Below are 17,921 nucleotides of genomic sequence, written 5' to 3'. Positions count from 1 at the left end.
ATGGCATAATCTCTCACTGTGGTCTGTGTAGTATGTAGATAGCAGTGGATTTTTTACCTTTAGTCCATTTGGTATGATGTCCATCCGTTTGCATTTGGAAAGGAAGATGTCTGTACTTGCGCAAGTTTCTTCATGAGGTTGACGGATTTCCACTCCATACAGCTAAATGCAGTGCCTTGCATGGCATCAAGTATCAGAGGGGTAGCCGTGTTAGTCTGGATCTGTAAAAGCAGCAAAGAATCCTGTGGCACCTTATAGACTAACAGATGTATTGGAGGATAAACTTTCATGGGTGAATACCCATTTTGTCAGATGCATGTCGACTTGTCCACAAATTTGGCCCGCTCAAAGAATTCTAGTTGATGGAGGCATGATTTCTCTTTACAAAAGCTGTGTTGAATCTTTCCCAGCATATTGTGTTCATTTCTGTGTCTGATCATTCTGTTCTTTACTATAGTTGCAACCAGTTTGCCTGGCATTGCAGTTAGGCTCACCTGGTCTGTAATTGCCAGGATTGCTGCTGGAGTCCTTTTTAAAAAAATTGGCGTAACATTAGCTATCCTCCAGTCATCTGGTACAGAGGCTAATTGAAACAATACATTACTACCACAATTAGTACTTCTGCAGTTTCACCTTTGAATTACTTCAGAACTCTTGGGTGAACACCATCTGGTCCTGGTGACTTATGACTGTTTAATTTATCAGTTTGTTCCAAAACCTCCTCTAGTGACACGTCCAGTTCCTTCAGACATCAGTTCCTCAGATTTGTCACCTAAAAAGTGACTCACGTGGGAATTTTGCTGGCAGTGAAGCCCAATGCAAAGGATTCATTTAGCTTCTCTTGAGTGCTCCTTTAGTACTTTGATCATCCACTGGCCCCACTGGTTGCTTGGCAGACTTATTGCCTCTGATGTACTTAAAAAAAATTGCTGTTAGTTTGTCTCTCTTTTGCTAGTTGCTTTTTTAATTTATTTTTTGGCCTGCCCAATTATGCTTGACTTGCCAGTCACTCCTTTCTATTTTCCTCAGTAAGACTGGACTTCCAGTTTTTAAAAGAGATCTTTTTATTGTTACCATGGTGGCGTATTTTGGCTCTCTTACTTTTTTCGTTTTAGTTTTATGTATTTTGAGCCTCTATTACAGTATCTTTTAAAAAGTTTGCTTGCAGGCATTTCACTCTTGTGACTGTTCTTTTTAATTTTCATTTAACTAGGCTTATCGTTTTCTTGCCATTCCTCTTTTTGAAGTGAAATGCTACTGTGGTATTTCCTGCCCCTCCTCCAAAGATGTTCTGGTTGCTGTTACTGAGCAGTTCACCTCTTGGACCAGATCATGTGCGCTGCTAGGACTAAATCAAGAATTGCCCCTCCCCTTGTGCGTTCCAGAACTAGTTGCTAGAAATTTGATCTCTGCATCCTGTCCTGAGGTGATGTGTTCCCAGTCAATACGGGGTTAGCTGAAATCCCCGTTATTATTGGGGTTTCTGTTTTTGTAGCCTCTTGAATCTCCGAGAGTCACCATCAGCATCCTGGTCAGGTGGTCGGTACTATATTCCTACTGCTGTGTTCTTATTAGGCATGCAGGGAATTTCTATAGTGAGTCTGTGGGACTGTTGGATTCATATCAGTTTTTTTCCAGATTTTTTCTCTGCTTTCACATGTAGTGAAAGAACCATACTGCACCTTTTTTCCTGAGTTGCCTGTTTCTTTGGGTTCCTTTAGCTAACAGCCCACCCACTCCAGACAAACCTGCCATGCATTCCTATTGCATCTCGGGCACGGGTCACTCTGAACTGTTGGCCCCCTGTGGCCTGGATGGCTACAGGCTGTTCATAATGCTCCATCTGCTACCGCCTTTTCCATCTCCCTGCCCCCTCCCACCAAGTCCTCCCCTGCTTCTAATACCGAGTAGAGAGATGGGACAGCTCAGCTTGTGAAGTGTCTTGAACTGAAACTATCAGCTCCTCTCCAGAGACAGCAGCTTCTGCAAACCACCTGAGCAGCCCTATTGGACTCATCTCCAGCTGGGGGACCCAGAGGAGGATGCCTGGAGGCTTCCCACCTCCCTTTTTCTTCCCCCCCCTCAATGTGATCTTCCCCCAAGTTGGCGCCACACAGCACTGCTGCCTGCGAGATGGGCGAAGTCAAGACAGCTTCACCAAAGGAAGCTCCGAATGTCCTAATACTGCTGCTTCCCCAGCTCACCAGGAGGAGCCCAGCTGCCATGCACAGAAGAATTGCATGTAGATGGGGCATGTCTCTCCCCATTCACCTGCTGTGGGTGTTGGCTTGCAAGTGTGTAGTGTGAATAGGATTTGAATGATTTATCTCCTTGTTCCCTTGCTTTCCAGGGCCTGCAGAGGGGGGATATGCAGTAAGTTGATGCAGCTTTGTGGCAATAAGAATAGACTGAGTTTGGAGAGAGAACTCTCACCTATAGCTCTTTCCATTCCTGTCCGTATGCACACCTGCTGCTAATCTCCAACCAAAGCATCAGCTTGAGTTAGTGCTTTTAAACCTGAGCTCTTCTCCTGTGTAATGCTCCCTCTCTGCTTTTCCAGTGGTTTTCCCCCAGGATCTGCTGGAGAAGGGGCTGGAGGCTGACAACTTTGCCATGTTGGGTCTTGGAGATGTTGTAATTCCAGGTAAAGATGAATGGATGGTGTGTTAATAGAAAGTGTTACTCAACCCAGGATATGATTTTGGTGCCTGGACTCTGGCCTGCTGGGGCCTGGGTGTGGAGTGTACACTACAAATACAGCTGAATGGCTGCAGGTCAACCATGGAATCCTCTGCATAAGAGCTGGATGAGGACAAAGTCTCGTGGTTCTGAAGTGGGGGGGAGCCCAGAATGGCGGCTGTCAAAGGGAGATTGGAGAAGCCCTTGGCTTTTGGGAAGCCTGAAGCTGGGAGCAGGAAAGGGAGCAAGGAGAGGGGAAGGCATATGGGAAAGGTTGTAGAGGGAAGCCAGGTGTTGGCATTGGAGCTGTCATGATAGCTGTGGAGTTTGTTTGCCATGCTGATGTGCAGCAAGGCCATTGCCAATCCTAGCACCAAATGGCTCCGTCATATGCATTCGTATAGAGCCTGCTGCAGGCTCGCAGCATGGGGCTACCGGGAGCTCTTCAAGTCAGCCGGGAGCTGGGGCTGGCTGGCCTGGGCTGCGCTCGGGAGCACTGATGCAGGGATATGCTGCTGTTTTGCTGCCGCCCCTTTCTCAGGGTTTGGACTCTTAGGAGATCCCTTTCCCTCCCGACTGCTACCGTGGGCCCCTAGGGAAGGAACTCATGGGAGCAGATGGTCTTAGAAGCATTTTAGACTGAAAAGTGTTCTCTGAAGGGGAGGGCTTCTGGCAGCACAGCTAGTGGTGCTCACAGATGTGCTGGGCCTTGTCACGTAATCTAGCTCTAGTGGGTGGCAGGTATGTCAGGCCTCCCTTTCTGGTTAGGGCCAGGGAAATGTTCCTTAAGGAATGTGCTTGTGTGCTGGAGACAGCAGCACTTGGTCACCAGTTTGAATTCCAGGCTAGGGACCGCTTGTCTGAAAGGAAGTGGGGTGAGCATATGGCTTCAGATGCATTCCCTCTCATGGCGTGCTCTGCCCTTTGCCCCAGCATAGTTCCCCTGTATTTACTCCCCTGATCTTCAGTGCCTCCCCCTCCTGCCGTTTCCCTTTGCAGCAAGGGGTTGGGGTTGGGCGCTCAGCAGCAGGGGCTCTCAACTTGTCCAGAGCACTGTAACCCTTTCAGGAGTGGGATTTGTCTTGCGTACCCCCAAGTTACACCTCACTTAAAAACTACCTGCTTACAAGATCAGCCATAAGAATACAAAAGTGGTCTCAGTGACTATTACTGAGAAATGGCTGGCTTTCTCATTGTTAGCATAGAATTATAAAATCATTTGGAACATAAATACTGTACTTACATTTCTGTATATAGAGCAGTATAAACAAGTTATTGTATGAAATTTTAGTTTGTACTGACTTCGCTAGTGCTTTTTAGGTAGTGAATATGAGTTGATGTACCCTCTGGAAGACCTCCGTGTACCCCCAGGGTACATGTGCCTTGGTTGAGAACCACTGCTTTACAATACCCAGGGAGTCAGGAATTGTTTCGCTAGAACTGGACCAATATTGAATTCAGCCACAAGAGGGTGCTGAGGTCCCAAATGGACTTGTGGCCGTGGCCAAGTACAGAATCATCTCATCACTCTGCATTGGGTGCCAGCTGTCAGATAGGGGATCTCTCCATCCCCATTCTCTAACTCGGTGTTTCTGCCCCTCAGGGATCTTCATTGCTCTGCTGCTGCGTTTTGACATCAGGTGAGCTGTGCCTCTAGGAGCATGTCTACAGGACAGCTTTGTTTTGCACTGCATTTGTGTAAGTTGCCCCAGAGTGCTTTGCTGAACTAGATGAGGAAGGCCTGGGTGGCCAGCTGTCTCTTGCTGAGCCTTGAGTTGGGAAAGCTTTGACAGGAGGCCACAGGATTAGTTTAGAAAGCAACAGAACAAAAGAGAAGGCAACAGTCGTCGTGAGTGAAAAGAGCCTGGTGCTGGACAAGCCCAGAAAGATCAGATCTGTGAGCTAGGCTGGGGAAAGTCCATGGGCAGGGGGCAGTCACTTGTGATCTGGGCCATGAAATGACTGGGGCCCTGTCATGTTGTTTGACCCTGGAAACTGCTGCGTTTGTGTGCGTGAGAGCAGCATCCTGCACATGCTGGGACTAGAGGAAGAGCAGATAGGAGACAGCTGTGGTGGACCTGGGAGAAGTGGAAGCGAGGCAGCAGTGTGTGGTTGGGCACATGGAGACGGGAAGAGGAGTGCTCAGGGCCACTGTTGCCGATGGTGTAGGCCAGTGAGAGGCTGTTGGGAGTCGCCCTGTCACACACAAGAAGCACTTCTCTGGACGCATGACCCATTGTCTGTGCGCATCTGTTGCCAGGGCTGTTTTCACATGTGTAGGGAAAGCAGGGCCTTCCCACATGGTGTTCGGCCTGCCCCTGGGACTCTAGTTCTCAGTGCTCACCTTGCAGCCCTTGGAAGATGGGCTGCTGAATATGCCTCCCTCAGGTTCCCACTCCTGCTCAAACGCTCCACTTGCCACATGGATCTGTGCTGGCTTCGTGCAGGACTGGAAGTGCTATGGGTGCTTCTGCCTGAAGCTGCTGCCCCGGCCTGACCTGCAGTAAAACAGCTGCCCAGCCGGGGAATGGGTGCAGGGAGATACAGGTGAAGAGCTGCTCCCTTGGTGGAGGGCTTCTCATTGCAGCTTCCTCACTCATGTTAATGGGGTACGGCTGTCAGGCACTTCTTGTGTTTATTGGGTAAGGACTGCGGGTTCCAGGATCCTTCCAGAGACCTCATGTCTTGGCAGCCTCCCCTCCAGGACTGGACTGTGCTCTCAGCAGATGCTCTGCACTACTCTGAGCACGGGCAGGGGGGCGGCTCAGGAGCAATGGTGCCGACGGTCTCTGCCAGCCTGGATGTCAGTCTCCTGTGTGGATATGTTGCCACCAGGTTGTAGGCCAGGTGCAGATTTTCCCTGATACAGCTCCCAAAGTCCATAAGCTGGAGTGGTGTGGGGATTGCCACTCTCAGGGCCCATGTTAATCCTGCTCTCTTCCCTCCCCTGTAGTTTAAAGAAGAACACGCACACGTACTTCTACACCAGCTTTGTGGCATACATCTTTGGACTGGGCCTGACCATATTCATCATGCACATCTTCAAACATGCCCAGGTAAGCCTGCTGTCCAACTGGCCTCGCCTCACACTGTCAAAGGAACTGCAAAACTGCCGTTTTGGCCACACGATCTCCCTGTCTTTCTGCGATGAGGATCTGTAAAACATGCCTTCCACTGCACAGAGTTTGCAGTCCCTGGCCATCAAGGGCTGGCAAATCCGCCATCTTCTGTGCCCTGCCCATTACCGCTCTGCTAACCCCTGAGTCTCAGGCAGCCATGTTCAGCAGCAGGCTGCGGAAGCTTGGTCAGGACTTGGTTACGATCAGGGTGACAGTGCTGCTTGGGGGCAGAGAAGCGACTCTGTATCTCTGAGCTGAGATTGTGGGTGACCACCTTGAGATGCCATCACACAGCCGCTCCGCTTTGCCTTTTCATATTGGGGGTGTGTGCTTTGTACCAGAGCGGAGCACCTGGCTGGGGAGAGACTGCATGAAATGCAAAGGTTACAGGGGCCTGCCCTGTTCACTGCTTCTAGCAGAGCAGAGCTCATGCATCTGAAAACCTGTCTGCTAAGCTCCTCCTGCAGGGTGCCTCCTGCCAGGGTGACGCAGGAGGCAGCCACGCCAGCAGGGTTTTCAGCTCCCGGGTGAAGCGTGCATTGACAAATTGTCTCCAATTGTAAATTGGGCAAACTGGCTCTGGGATTCCCAGGCACTAAAGGTGGAGCCTGCTGCAGGCATCTCTAGTATAACTGCACTTTACTGTCTCCTGGAGGAGGGGATGGTTCTCCCTGGACTTGCAACTCCATCACTTCAGTGGGGAGCTCTGCTCTTGTGCTGAGAACAGCCTGCTCCTTAGTAATGGGGAGCATCACCTGGGCTTGTCTCTGGATCGGAAGAGCAGGTGCAAGCGCAGCAGAAATACCTGGCTAGTTTTAATGCTTCCCAGCTTTCCCCTGCAGGGGAGGAAGGAATGAACAAGATATGGAAACTATGAGTGAGCGTGGCAGCCACTGTGCCCTCAGCACATAACTCTGTTAGCCTGGGGCAGCGGGCTGCTCTGGGGGCGGGGGGGATGGTCAATACTTGGGGGTTCTCTGCTCCTCCTCTGGGGCTGTATCCCCAGATCGTTAGTCCCCATTTAGGTGGGTGCTAGACAAGCAGACGGGAGCTTGGCTATCATAGTCAGCGCCTATAAAGTGTCACCCTCCCCTTCCTGGAAGTGCTCTGTGCTGGGCCAGAGTGTGGGACTTCTGGTCACGTTCTCACCCTGGTGCCAGGGTATGTTGGGACTCGAAGCTTACAGATTTCTGGATCATAAAGGAAAGATCTGACACTGAGCCCTAGCCCTCATCCATGCCCAGCATTCCCTCATGTGTGACTTACTCCATAATCTGGGGGCTGAGAGCAGCCGTGAACCCGAGACGAGCCAGCCCCATTCCTCCCCAAGGGCCTTTGCTGCAGGCTGTGTTGGTTTTTCTAACTGTTGGATGCAGTAATTGCCTCTGCTTTTCCTTCCCCTCAGCCAGCCCTGCTGTACCTGGTCCCTGCCTGCATTGGGTTCCCTCTCCTCGTGGCCTTGGTGAAGGGAGAAGTAACCGAAATGTTCAGGTAAGTCAGCCTCTGGCACGGCTCCCTAACTGGCAGTGCTGGGAGTGCCTGAAATGTGCAGGTGTTCCCATGCTGGGGCGCAGGCAAACGGACGAGTGCATCTGGGCATGCTGTGGGCGTGTGTACGGGTGGAGGGAGCGAAACTGTGTTCATACATGTCTCCCTGGAGCGTTCCTCCTCTAGCCCAGTCCCTACCCTCCTCCTGGGTAACTGTGTGGGAGCGCCAGGGCTGGAACACAGGTGAGGCCTCTGGTATCGCTCTGCACCGTGAACTCTGACTCACTCTTCCGATGAGCTGGGGTGAAGTCAGAGGGTGGGCCTGCACACCTGGCTCGTCAGCACCCAGTATCTGTTGCAGTGCATGCTGGGGGAAGGGAGCAGAGCCAGCCCAGCCTGGAGAGGTAATGGCATGCTTCATCATCACGGGTGCCACGAAGCCTGTTTAATCATCCTTCCTGTCACCCAGAGCAGGTCCTAGCTATGTAGCCATCTTCTCTGTGCTACTCCCACTCCCAGCTCTTTAGAGGGGGCGCTTCTAGTCCTGCTGGCCAGCAACTGGAGGTGCCCTTCAGTCTGGCTCCAGCACCTTCTGGCTGGCCTGTCCCCGACATGGGGGTCCTGCACCCTCCCAGCCACAATGGAGCCCTGTAAGTTCCTCCCCAGAGCTGGCGTCCTTCTCACATGTCACGGGAGAACTTGGACAGTCCACGGCACATGGAAACACGAGCTCCTTGCATTGTTACCTCCGTCTGCTCAGAGGGGGTCCGCGGCTCTGGGTCTGGCAGCTGGCCTGAACCCACTGGGCCAACACAGAATTGATCAAAAACAAATGGGGGCAAAAGCGTGTTCGAGTAAAGGGGTGAGTTGTCATTCACCTGCTGGATGCCAGCAGAACCAGTCTTCCCTCCCCATCTCCTAGTCTAGGGAATGCTACTGTGCGTCTTCCCCACTGTGGCTCTTTGCTGGGACTTCTCCCCTCTTCCCAGTCCCTTCAGCACCTGCCTGCCCTTTGATGTTGGCTTCTGACAGTCGCTGCTGCAGGCACTGTGTGTTCTGGCTTCATCCTTCCTGTGCACCTGGTATCCTGCAGCCACTTTTCACACATGCCTGTGACTCACCAGCCTGCTGCAGCATCCCCTCCTGTGCTAGAGACGGCTCTGGTGAGAGACAAGTTGCTTGTACATGCGGTATTTGAACAAGGAGCTCGTGGACTCGTGTGGCAGAGCAAAAAGGGTTAATGGTCCGGAGTGCTGGGCCGGCATGGACGCCGCGCATAGCTCCTACCCCAATGTGGTTCTCAATTGTTAGCAAGCCCATCTTAGAACTAATGTGATAGGAAAGAGCGATACCCTCCTAGCATCTTGGAGGCGGACGCAGCATTCTGCATCTCCGGGAGTCGCTGTCTTGCAGAGACCACGGGGGTTGGATGTCTTAGGAAAGTTTCTGGGGTCCAGCATCTCTTGAAACTGCTCCAGTATCTGGAGGCGGAAATGGAACTTGATAGACCTCATGTGCCTGGAGGGACGGAAGCCTCCCCACCCTAGGAATTCCACCAGGTGGAGGATCCTGGTTGCTTTGATGCAGCCTGTGTTCCTGTGAGCGCTGAAAGTCTGTGATTTGAGATGGGGAACTGCTTCTTGTGTCTCCATCAGCCACCTGTGCTTCTGGCAGCACATCTTAGTCTGAGGATGGTCCCTGGCCCTAAATTCCACACGAGCTCTCGGCCCGCAATCCCTTGCAGCTTGCAGTGTGTATCGAATGTGGAGACGTGGCTCTGCTCTGAGGAGCTTACAGGTTTTGGACAGAGCACCAGGTGCCCAAACAGTAGAATGGCTGCCCAGTGCAGCGGTATTTTCAATGGCCGGGCAATTGTAAACCCGCTGCTGGGCTTCACAGAACCAGTGCCCTAAGAAGAGGGGATCTGCCTGCTGGGCCTGGCTATGGAGGGGATTGTTGGGGCAGCCAGGAAGACGTGAGAGAAGAAGCTGGGGGAACAGTTAGATATATGGGCTTGGGTGGGGGCGCGGAATGTAGGCTGGAGCTAACTCTCTGGGGTTCATTTTCCTGCAGAACCCCCTTAGGCAGGTCCCCAACCTCCCATCTCCCTTTGTGCTTTGAATTAATCCCAGGAAATCCGATAGCTAGCACGCCCAGAGGAGCTAGCTATCAGACCTGCATGGAGGAGCTTTTGCATGTATTGGTCTGCTGCCTCTCAAAGGCCTCTGGGCCTGTCCCTACCCTGGGTGCACTTCTGTGCACTGGTGCCTGATTCTGTTCTCCTGCTGGGCCCTGTCCATTTGCTGTCCGTAGCTGCAGGTACGGCCATGCCATAGACCTCGGCCCCTTATGCCTCATACAGCTGCACTCCTGTAGGCTCGTGCCTCCTGGGCTTACATGACTTACACAGCAGTGTGAGCCCCCCAGCTCACCCCAGTGCTGGGGCCAGAAGCGCAGTTTAAGAGACGGCAGGCAGGCTTTGCAGGGCGGAGGGTTTGCAGACATATCACTCAAAGCGATTCTTACTCCTTTCTTTCTCTCCCTTCTATCCCATTCCTCCCTGTCCCCTTCCTGCTTCCTGTCTTTCCTGCAGCTATGAATCCTCTGCTGAAATCTTGCCACACACACCAAGACTTACCCACTTCCCAACCGTGTCGGGTTCTCCGGCCAGCCTTGCTGATTCCATGCAGCAGAAACTGTCCTGTCCCCGCCGACGCCGGCAGCAAAGCCCCAGCGCCATGTAGCAATCGCACCCGATGCCCTTTCTTTGTCTGTTTCTGTCTCTGGCCAGGTAGGGTCTCTCCAGTTCTGTGAAACTCCTTCCCAGCTCCACGGTGTCTGGCTTGTGCTGTGGCCATCTGCCTCGCTACGCTGGGCTGGGCTCATTCTTTCCTCCTTTGAACTGGTGCCCCTCCCCTGACGGCGTCCTGGATCCCAGCACTAAGTGCCAGAGCACCTTCAGGCCACCCGTTTGCCCAGTCCGAACCCAGCTCATGAGCCCCATGCACAGGCTCCAGAATAGCGCTCCCAAGGATCAAGTGCCTGGAGGGGCTGGAGTAGGTGTCATTAGCTCAGAGGTGTCCGAGGCATGGGTGGCAGCATTGTATGTGTTCAGCTCTCCACCGTCTGCCTGAAGGCCTTGCTGCCAGGTTCTCCTCTGATTTCCCCTGCAGCTCCTAATGTCGCTAGTGTGGGGCTTCTCCTGAACGGCCAAGTCTGCTGAGGGACTAGCCTCTGCGTACGCTCTTCCCTTCAGACAGCCAGAGCCAACCACCCAAAAGAAGAAACAACCTAAATCTGCCTTACTGAATAGCCTGCCCCCCGGCTGCTGGCTTAACTGAGGTCACTTGTCCCAGGCACTCGTGCTCTTCACAGCCTGGCCCATCTGGCCTCATGAAAATGCCAGTGCCACTCTGTACAGGGGGCAGTGTCGAGGGGAAATGCTTTTATTCAGGATGCCCGAATGTTCTGCGTGGCGCTGGGAGCCAGCGCTCAGATCCACGTGCCACATACGCAAGCCAGGGCTGGCTTGAGCTAAATTCTCAGTCGCTTGACCAGAAGGGGGTTTCCATCGGCGTGCGTGCTCAGTGGGCCGACCGGAGCGTGTGTTAGTGTATCTGCGTGTGCGCCTTGCTGCCCTAGTGAAACCCTCTCTTCTCTGTTTGAAATGTATATTTGGGGAGGGGACGGAGGGCTGTCTGTTGTGGGGGAGGGAGGTACGACAGTGCATCTTGGTTTGTCTTCAGGATGGCTGTTGTCAGCCTCCCCTCTCCCAGTGACTTCAGCTGAATCCAGTGTCCATTGCTGTAACACTGCAGTGACCGTGGGAGCTGTTCTCCCCACCTGCGTGGAGTCCTGCTCTGTGTGAACTGTAGCCCAGTGATCTGCACTGCTAGGGGCGGGCTGGAAAGCTCTGCTCTCTGTGCAGCTGGCTGCCCTTGGTCCTGATCCATACTTTCCCTACCCACTTTCACCCAAAGCAAAGGCACTGACTTTCCTAGGAACTGCAGCTGCTTAACTCCCAACACCCTCTTCTTCTCTTGCCCTCAGCTATGAGGAGAATTCCACGCCAAAGGAGGAGCCTGGGGACTCCAAAGACGCAAGGATGGAAACGGATAAAAAAGAGAAGTGACCTTGCACGTCTGGGCCAGGATGGGCGTGTCGGGACCAGGCTAGGCTGGGATCCAGGCCCCATCCCAAGGGATAAAGATAAAAAGACCAATTGTGTATCAGCATCGTGGTGTGTGTGTGTGTCTGTGTCGGGATGGGAGAATCTCTGTAAGCCACATCTCTGTCTGAAGTCCTGCCATCCCGACATTCCACCTGGGGCCTGTCCACGGCCACACAGTACTTTGGGCAGCCACACTCCCTTCTTTTATTTCATTTTTTTGTCATCTCTAAAAAAGGGGAGGGGGAAAACCAAGGGGCTGGTTTTTAAATTTTGTATTGTGGATTCGCTTTCTCTCATATTAAACCATCTCAAAGGATGGAGGAGCTGTCTGGGTCTGATCCTTGGTGTTAAGTGAGTGGGGGAGCTCACCTCTCCCTTTGGGCCCCAGCGGGGAGAACACTCATTACCCCAGAGCAGCGGTTTGGGGGTCGCCTGGCCCCCACTCTGGGTGCTGTCCTGCCTGGAGTGTGTTCAGTGCAGATGAGGTTATATTACTTCCAAGCTAAAAAGTGATCTCCAGCATCACTGCCCAGTGGGTGGGGGTGGGGGGGTTGCTTTCTCTTATTCTGGGAAGGTGCTTTTCTCTGAGAACTCCAGTCCCTTCACTTCCTCCATTTGCTACATACACACATGACTCACTTGACCCCTGACAGAGAGGAAGGGTGGGGCTGACAGCCTGGAAGAGTTGGATGCCTATTTCCCATTAATTTCTGTCTTAGGTTCTCATCTGGACCCCATTCCCCTTGTATCAGAGCTCCAGTCCACCTTTGTCCTCATCCGCACAAAGCCCCAGGGGGTAGAGTTAAGCTGTTATCCCCATTGTACAGATGGGAAACTGAGGCACACAGTGACCTGCCTGAGGTCACACGGGGTCTGTGGCAGAGCAGAGAATTGACCGAGGTCTCACCGATCTCAGGCTAGGCCTTAACATCCTTCTTCTCCCGTTAATGTCTCGTGGGATTCGGGGAGCCACAGCTGAGGGGGCTTTGAGAATCCCACTCAGTTGGCTTGGCTTAGATCACATGACCCCTCCTTGGCCAATAGCAAAGCTGCAGTGGCACTAGTGGAAGTGGCTGACATCAGTGCACGTGAATTGTTTGTGCTTTGTCCCACGTCCCTTTGAAGCGTCTCTGGGGAGAGCGTTGCTGGTGCTTCTAGTGACCTGCAGGGTCAATTCTCAATTTGCCAGGGAGAGCTGCATGGTGGGAACACCACCTCCTGGAGGAGAAGATCCACCTGCCAGCGTGCTGCTGCCTGGCAGGACAAGGGGCAGAACTCTTGCTGCTTCCATGAAGAACCGAACCCAGCAGCTGCTGATGGAAGAGAAGCCTTGACCCACCTGAGAAGGAAGCTCACAAGCGGGGTGGGGAATAGGACAGAGGGTCCCCTGGGAGCCTGTCACTGCTCAAAGCAGGTGGAAAGAGGAGTGGGGGAAGGAGCAGAGGGGCTGGGCAGGGAGCAATGAAGGTGATCAGGGCTATCCCAATGTGTGTTGCCTGTCCTATGCCAAGTACCAGGGAGCCAGAAAATATGCCCCAGAGGCGGGGACTGGAAGGAGGAGACAAGATAAATGTGTCAGATCCATTCCCTGCCCTAAATCCTGAGGCTTCTCCTCTCTAACTCCTGGGGCTTAGAGTCCCAGTCTGATAGCCAGGATCCTGAACCAGAGCGAAGGAATTAGGCAGCGTTCAGGCCCATGTTAAGCTACGGGGACTGAGGCCGACAATCCACGTCTGACTCTGCCATCTGTAGGTTGTGCCCAGAGACCTCGATCAGCATCAGGGCTCCATTGTCCTACAAACACAACAGCAGAAATTATCCCTGACCCTGCCAGTCTGTGCCTTTGGGCACTGTTGGGCCTCAGGGTCCCCGTAATAACGGCTGGGCCCTATCGCTTTCTGGGCTGGAGAAGCTTGTCTCTGAATGGGTCCCACACATCTGTGACCTCGGGCTTCTCTTCCCAGCCTGCCCTGCTGTGGTTCTGGATGGAGAAGGCTAGCAGCAGAGTACTGTAGGAACTGACACACTCACTTCCCCTGTCTAGCCAGGAGGCAGACCCAGCTAACCTCGCTTCCCCGGCAGGCTCCTGCGCTCTTGCTGAGAGAGTTTTGCCCCAGGACAGAGGAAACTGCAGGGATCTCAACATGTTCGGAGTGAAGGTCAGATGCTTCTAATTGTAAGCGGTTACCTGCTGGAGCTTTAGTCTCTGCCTCTTCTTAGGGCACCTCTGCGTTTGGCCTTGGATGTGCGGCCTGGAGCAACCTGTCGTGATCTTTTCCCTGAAGGACTCAGTGGAGCAGCTGTCAGATTCTCTCCCTTAGCTAAAGGAAGCAGGGCAGGGTCAGTGATTCGTTGCAGGATTGAGTGGGGGGCCACCTCCATGGTACCTACGTAGCATTCTGCATGCAGGGAAGCTGATCAGTGAGAGCAGTGGTGTCTGGGAGAGGCCTGTCCTGTCCCATGGGTGTACAAGTGCTGCTACCCACAGTGAATGGCAGGGCTTCACTGTCCTCCCTTGGGGAGGGATGTTCTGCACTGCACTGCTGCAGGTTCGGGGCCCCTGGCTGCCAGCCTCAGGCTGCCTTAACTAAAACTGATGCTTTTGCCCAGCACCTGTGCTAGCTTTGGCAACGAGTGTCTGTCCGCTAATCCCATCGTTGGATTAAATAGAAGCACTATGGGCTGTGGCAGGGCCCCAGCTGTGGGACTGAAAGCCAGGGTGGCATTTTTAAAGCGGGGGTGTGGGGATTAGTCCTAGCTGTGCAAGAAACACTGACAATGGGAACTGAGTGTGCAGAAGCCTGAACTGCTAGTGCAGAGGGTGAACTGCCCTGCCCTGTCCAGCTCCAGGGGGTGCTAACTACTCGACCCACCTCCAACCACACACCGTACCAGCAGAGCTGTGTGGCAAGTGGAGAAAAGTACTGCCGGTCCAGCCCACCTCCCCAAGATCTTGCAGCAGCTGTGATGTGAGTACTGGGGGGCGGGGGGGCTCTCTGTCTCTTGAGGGTAGATGGGGGCCCTTTGCCATTCCTGGAGAGAGGTGCTGCCCCTGCCACTCTGGGAGGGGGTGTGTCTGCCACTGTCACTGCAAGTGGAGGCGAAAGTTGGGGGGTAGCCATGGGGGTTGGAGGATGTTACATTATGTCTAAGGCCTCTGCTTCCCTTCATCTGGCCCTTGCTAACTGTGGGGCCCTGATCTTTTGCTGCCTTCTCACAGTGTGCCCAGCCTGCTGGAGGCTGTATGCATGCGCCCTGCCTCATACGGGGTAGCCCTTGCTCCCAGCCGGGCATCGTATCGCTCCCAGGATCTCACACGTCCGGCTGGGCCGACACATCGGGCACCGTGTCCTGCTCTTCAGCCGTGCGCTGTCCTGTCCCCGTGCAGGCCACAGTGGAGTCATGCAGAGAGCTGTCCTCTGGTTGCCTGCCTGGCTCCCTGCCCCCCTGCAGCAGCTCCCTCTGCCATGAGTGCACGCGCCAGAGCAGAGCTGCAGCCAGGAGCCCTAACATGCTTCGGCTCTGGGCCCCTCCAGCCTGCGCTCAGCCTCCTCTCCCCGCTAGAGCGCCTGGGAGTACGACCTGGCTAAAGGGGAGCAGGCTGGGGCCCAGAAGGCAGGGGGTGGCTGCAGCAGTGAGCCCCTGAGCCAGCTCCTCGGTAAAAGGCAGTTTCAAAGCTCCGGCCGCGGAGGGCAGGGAGGAGGGGCACCGCTCCAAAGCCGAGACATCTGCAGCCCTCGCCCTGCCTCCCATTGTCAGTGGGATTCCGCTGGCTGCCTGATTCCTTCACGCTGGCCCTTGTGGGAGCCTGGCCCCTTTATTGACCGCCCCTGCCCTCTGGACAAGGCCTGGCCTGGCTGGATCAATGCAGCCTCCGTTGCTCAGCTGTTTCTAAGTGACCATCTCCTCCCCTCTCCCTGCCCGCCCCTCTCCAGCTAGGGCAAAGGGACAGCTGGGCCACAGCTCATGGGTTTGTTCCAGGCCTTGCGCAGCCTCTCGCAGGCAGCAGCAGGCGAGATTTACTGGGCTGGCCTGCTGACCCGGGCCCCGTGGCCAGGGAGCAGAGCTTAACAAGCGAGAGCTGTGTTCAGGGAGCCCCCCACTCAGCCTGGGCTCAAGCACAAAGCATGAGAAGAAGCCAAAATGCAGAAATACAGTGGACAGGGGAGTCATTTATCTTAAGATTGATTGGGAGATGCCTATGGCGTGTCTTAAGACACACAGAGCTGAGGGATCCAAGCCATGCTGCAGGCCAGCGACCTCAGGCTCCCATGGCTATACCTCTCCTCCTCCATCCTCAGGCTGGAGGGGAAAGGGCCGGAGGGCACCAGGCCAGGCCTGGCTGCAGCAGATAGAGAGCAGGGCTTGCAGCTTGCACCCTGCAATAGAATTCAAAGGCTGAACCGGACTTGCCCTGGAGGGAAATGGGTTTTCCCTTTATGCCCTGAGAACAGCCAGGGTGGAATGAGGATCTGTCTTCTTGCCAGAGTCTCCAGGGCTGGACCCAGCTCCCAATCCAATCCCTCCCCACCTCTCTCTCCTGTGCCTTTTACAGATGAGTCTCCGTCTCCCACTGCTGCTGGGTTTCTGGATAGTCCATCACATTCTGAGCACTTGTTTCATTCTCCAAGCTCTGTCCTGGGAGAGGGGACATGACGCCCTTTTACAGCTGGGGAAGCAGAGGCAGAGTGTCTGCAGTGCCACGACAGGCGGGGCGGTGGGCTGAGAACCCCAGGAGTTCACATGCTCGGGGGCCAGCTCGCGGTCCATGGAATCTGTGTGGTCACTGGGCAGTAGCTTGTCAGCATCGGAAGGTGCTGCGTTCACACCCAGGAGGAAACCTGGTCTCCCCTTTGTCTGACAGGACATGGACAGCTAGACTTGAGCATTTGGTTTTGGCCCATACTCTGAGCGACGGACCTAGCTCAAAGAGCACTGTCATACTCCACCCAACGTGCTGGGATTTCTCAAGGCACTTTAGAAAGGTGCGGGAGGGGATATCTTTTATTAGACCAACTTCTGATGGTGAGAGAGACCAGCTTTGGAGTTTATACAGAGCTCTTCTTTGGGTCATGTTTAAGCTCAAAAGCCTGTGTCTCTTCCCAACAGAAGTTGGTCCAATAAAAGACGTTACCTCCCCCACCTTGTTTCTCCAGTGTCCTAGGACTGACCTAGCTACTGCAGCCCTGCATCCATCCATGCAATTTGTCAGTACTGAGGATATATCCAGCTGGAGAGCGTGGTCTGAATTGCTTCCGAGGGGTTCTCCAACTTAACAGTCACCTCTCTCATCTCCCTGGGCCAGGAGTGAGTGGTCTAGGTTACCAGCTGCTGCTGCTGCTGTCTTCTGGGAGGTTATTCTATTGTCTGAGCCAGGAAGCCATTTCAGTCGTGAGGAGACAACCATTGAAAACCCATTTCCCAGTCCACATGCTTATTGCACCCAGCCACAGGAGCTATGTGCTTCTCAGAGGGCTGGCTGGAGTCCTGGCACATGGGAAGCCGCTCCTATATGCAAAGCAAGAAATCCCACCTTTGCAATCCCCTGCTGTAGATCATGTCCATTCCTGTGATGTGTTGAAATGATCCTGTTAACTCCCCTAGAGGAACAGCTGTTTTCTCCTTGTTCTAAAGGCAAGTGGAAGTTCCCAGGCTGGACATGTAGGGCCCAGAACCCCTAACTCCTGGCACTCCTCTGACTGTAGCTGGGTCCTTCCAATCCTGAAAGGTGAATGGAGAAACCCTTGTAGACCTTGAGACCTGAATTCCAGGTTTTGTTTTCTCCTGCACTGGCTGATGCCATCAGAGGTGCCCAGAGCAGAGCAAGGAATGCAGCTGCCTGCTGCGGGAGTGTCAGTGACTGCTCGTGTCCCAGGACGCTGGGAGCTGCTCCATTTATGGCAGTGAGGCTCCAAAGGGAGGTCCACCACTCTGAACTCTAATGATCTGACTGGCTGGGTGCATACACAGCCCTGATAAAAACTCCCAGGCCCTGACCCACTATGCCCTGGGCTCCCCTGAGAAGTGGAAATAACCCACCCCCAAGAGTTCTGGAATCAGGACTCTTGGATAATAGAGCATCAAGCAGGGAAGTTGTGATGCCATCAAGTAGCATCGTGGTTGGGTTTGGTCAAGCTGAGGTTGGGGTTGGGATTGCGCTGAGCCTTGAAATGGGTTAGAGAAAGGGTCAGTTAGCTTAGGATGGAATAGTTATTGAAGTGAATGGGTGAGATTCTGTGGCCTACATTGTGCAGAAGGTCAGACTAGATGATCATAATGGTCCCTTCTGACGTTAGTCTATAAGGTCTGGTCTGGATCCTGGGGCAGTGAGAGCACTAATGGGGGAAGCCCATTAAGACTATAACAGGGTTCAAAAAGGAACTAGAGAAATTCATGGAGGATAGACCCATCAATGGTTATTAGCCGAAATGGGCAGGGATGGTGCTCCTAGCCTCTGTTTGCCA

The 17,921-nt window shown here is 53.8% G+C and overlaps 1 protein-coding gene across 1 annotated transcript in view; it reads left to right on the top strand.

Moving 5' to 3' along the window:
- HM13 (histocompatibility minor 13) overlaps positions 1–11,775 on the top strand; it is a 28,915-nt gene extending 17,140 nt beyond the window's left edge. The window contains exons 8-12 of the mRNA XM_032766290.2: positions 2,561–2,644; positions 4,283–4,319; positions 5,633–5,735; positions 7,204–7,289; positions 11,337–11,775. Coding sequence (XP_032622181.1) covers positions 2,561–2,644; positions 4,283–4,319; positions 5,633–5,735; positions 7,204–7,289; positions 11,337–11,418 — 392 coding nt within the window. The 3' untranslated portion in view covers positions 11,419–11,775. The remainder of the gene's footprint in view (positions 1–2,560; positions 2,645–4,282; positions 4,320–5,632; positions 5,736–7,203; positions 7,290–11,336) is intronic.
- Positions 11,776–17,921: the final 6,146 nt, after the last annotated feature.

The sequence above is a fragment of the Chelonoidis abingdonii genome, chromosome 14 (genome assembly GCF_003597395.2).
Source record: "Chelonoidis abingdonii isolate Lonesome George chromosome 14, CheloAbing_2.0, whole genome shotgun sequence".
Classification (NCBI taxonomy): domain Eukaryota; kingdom Metazoa; phylum Chordata; order Testudines; family Testudinidae; genus Chelonoidis; species Chelonoidis abingdonii.
The sequence above is the reverse complement of the archived record's forward strand: the minus strand, read 5'-3'. Positions and strand labels throughout refer to the sequence as shown.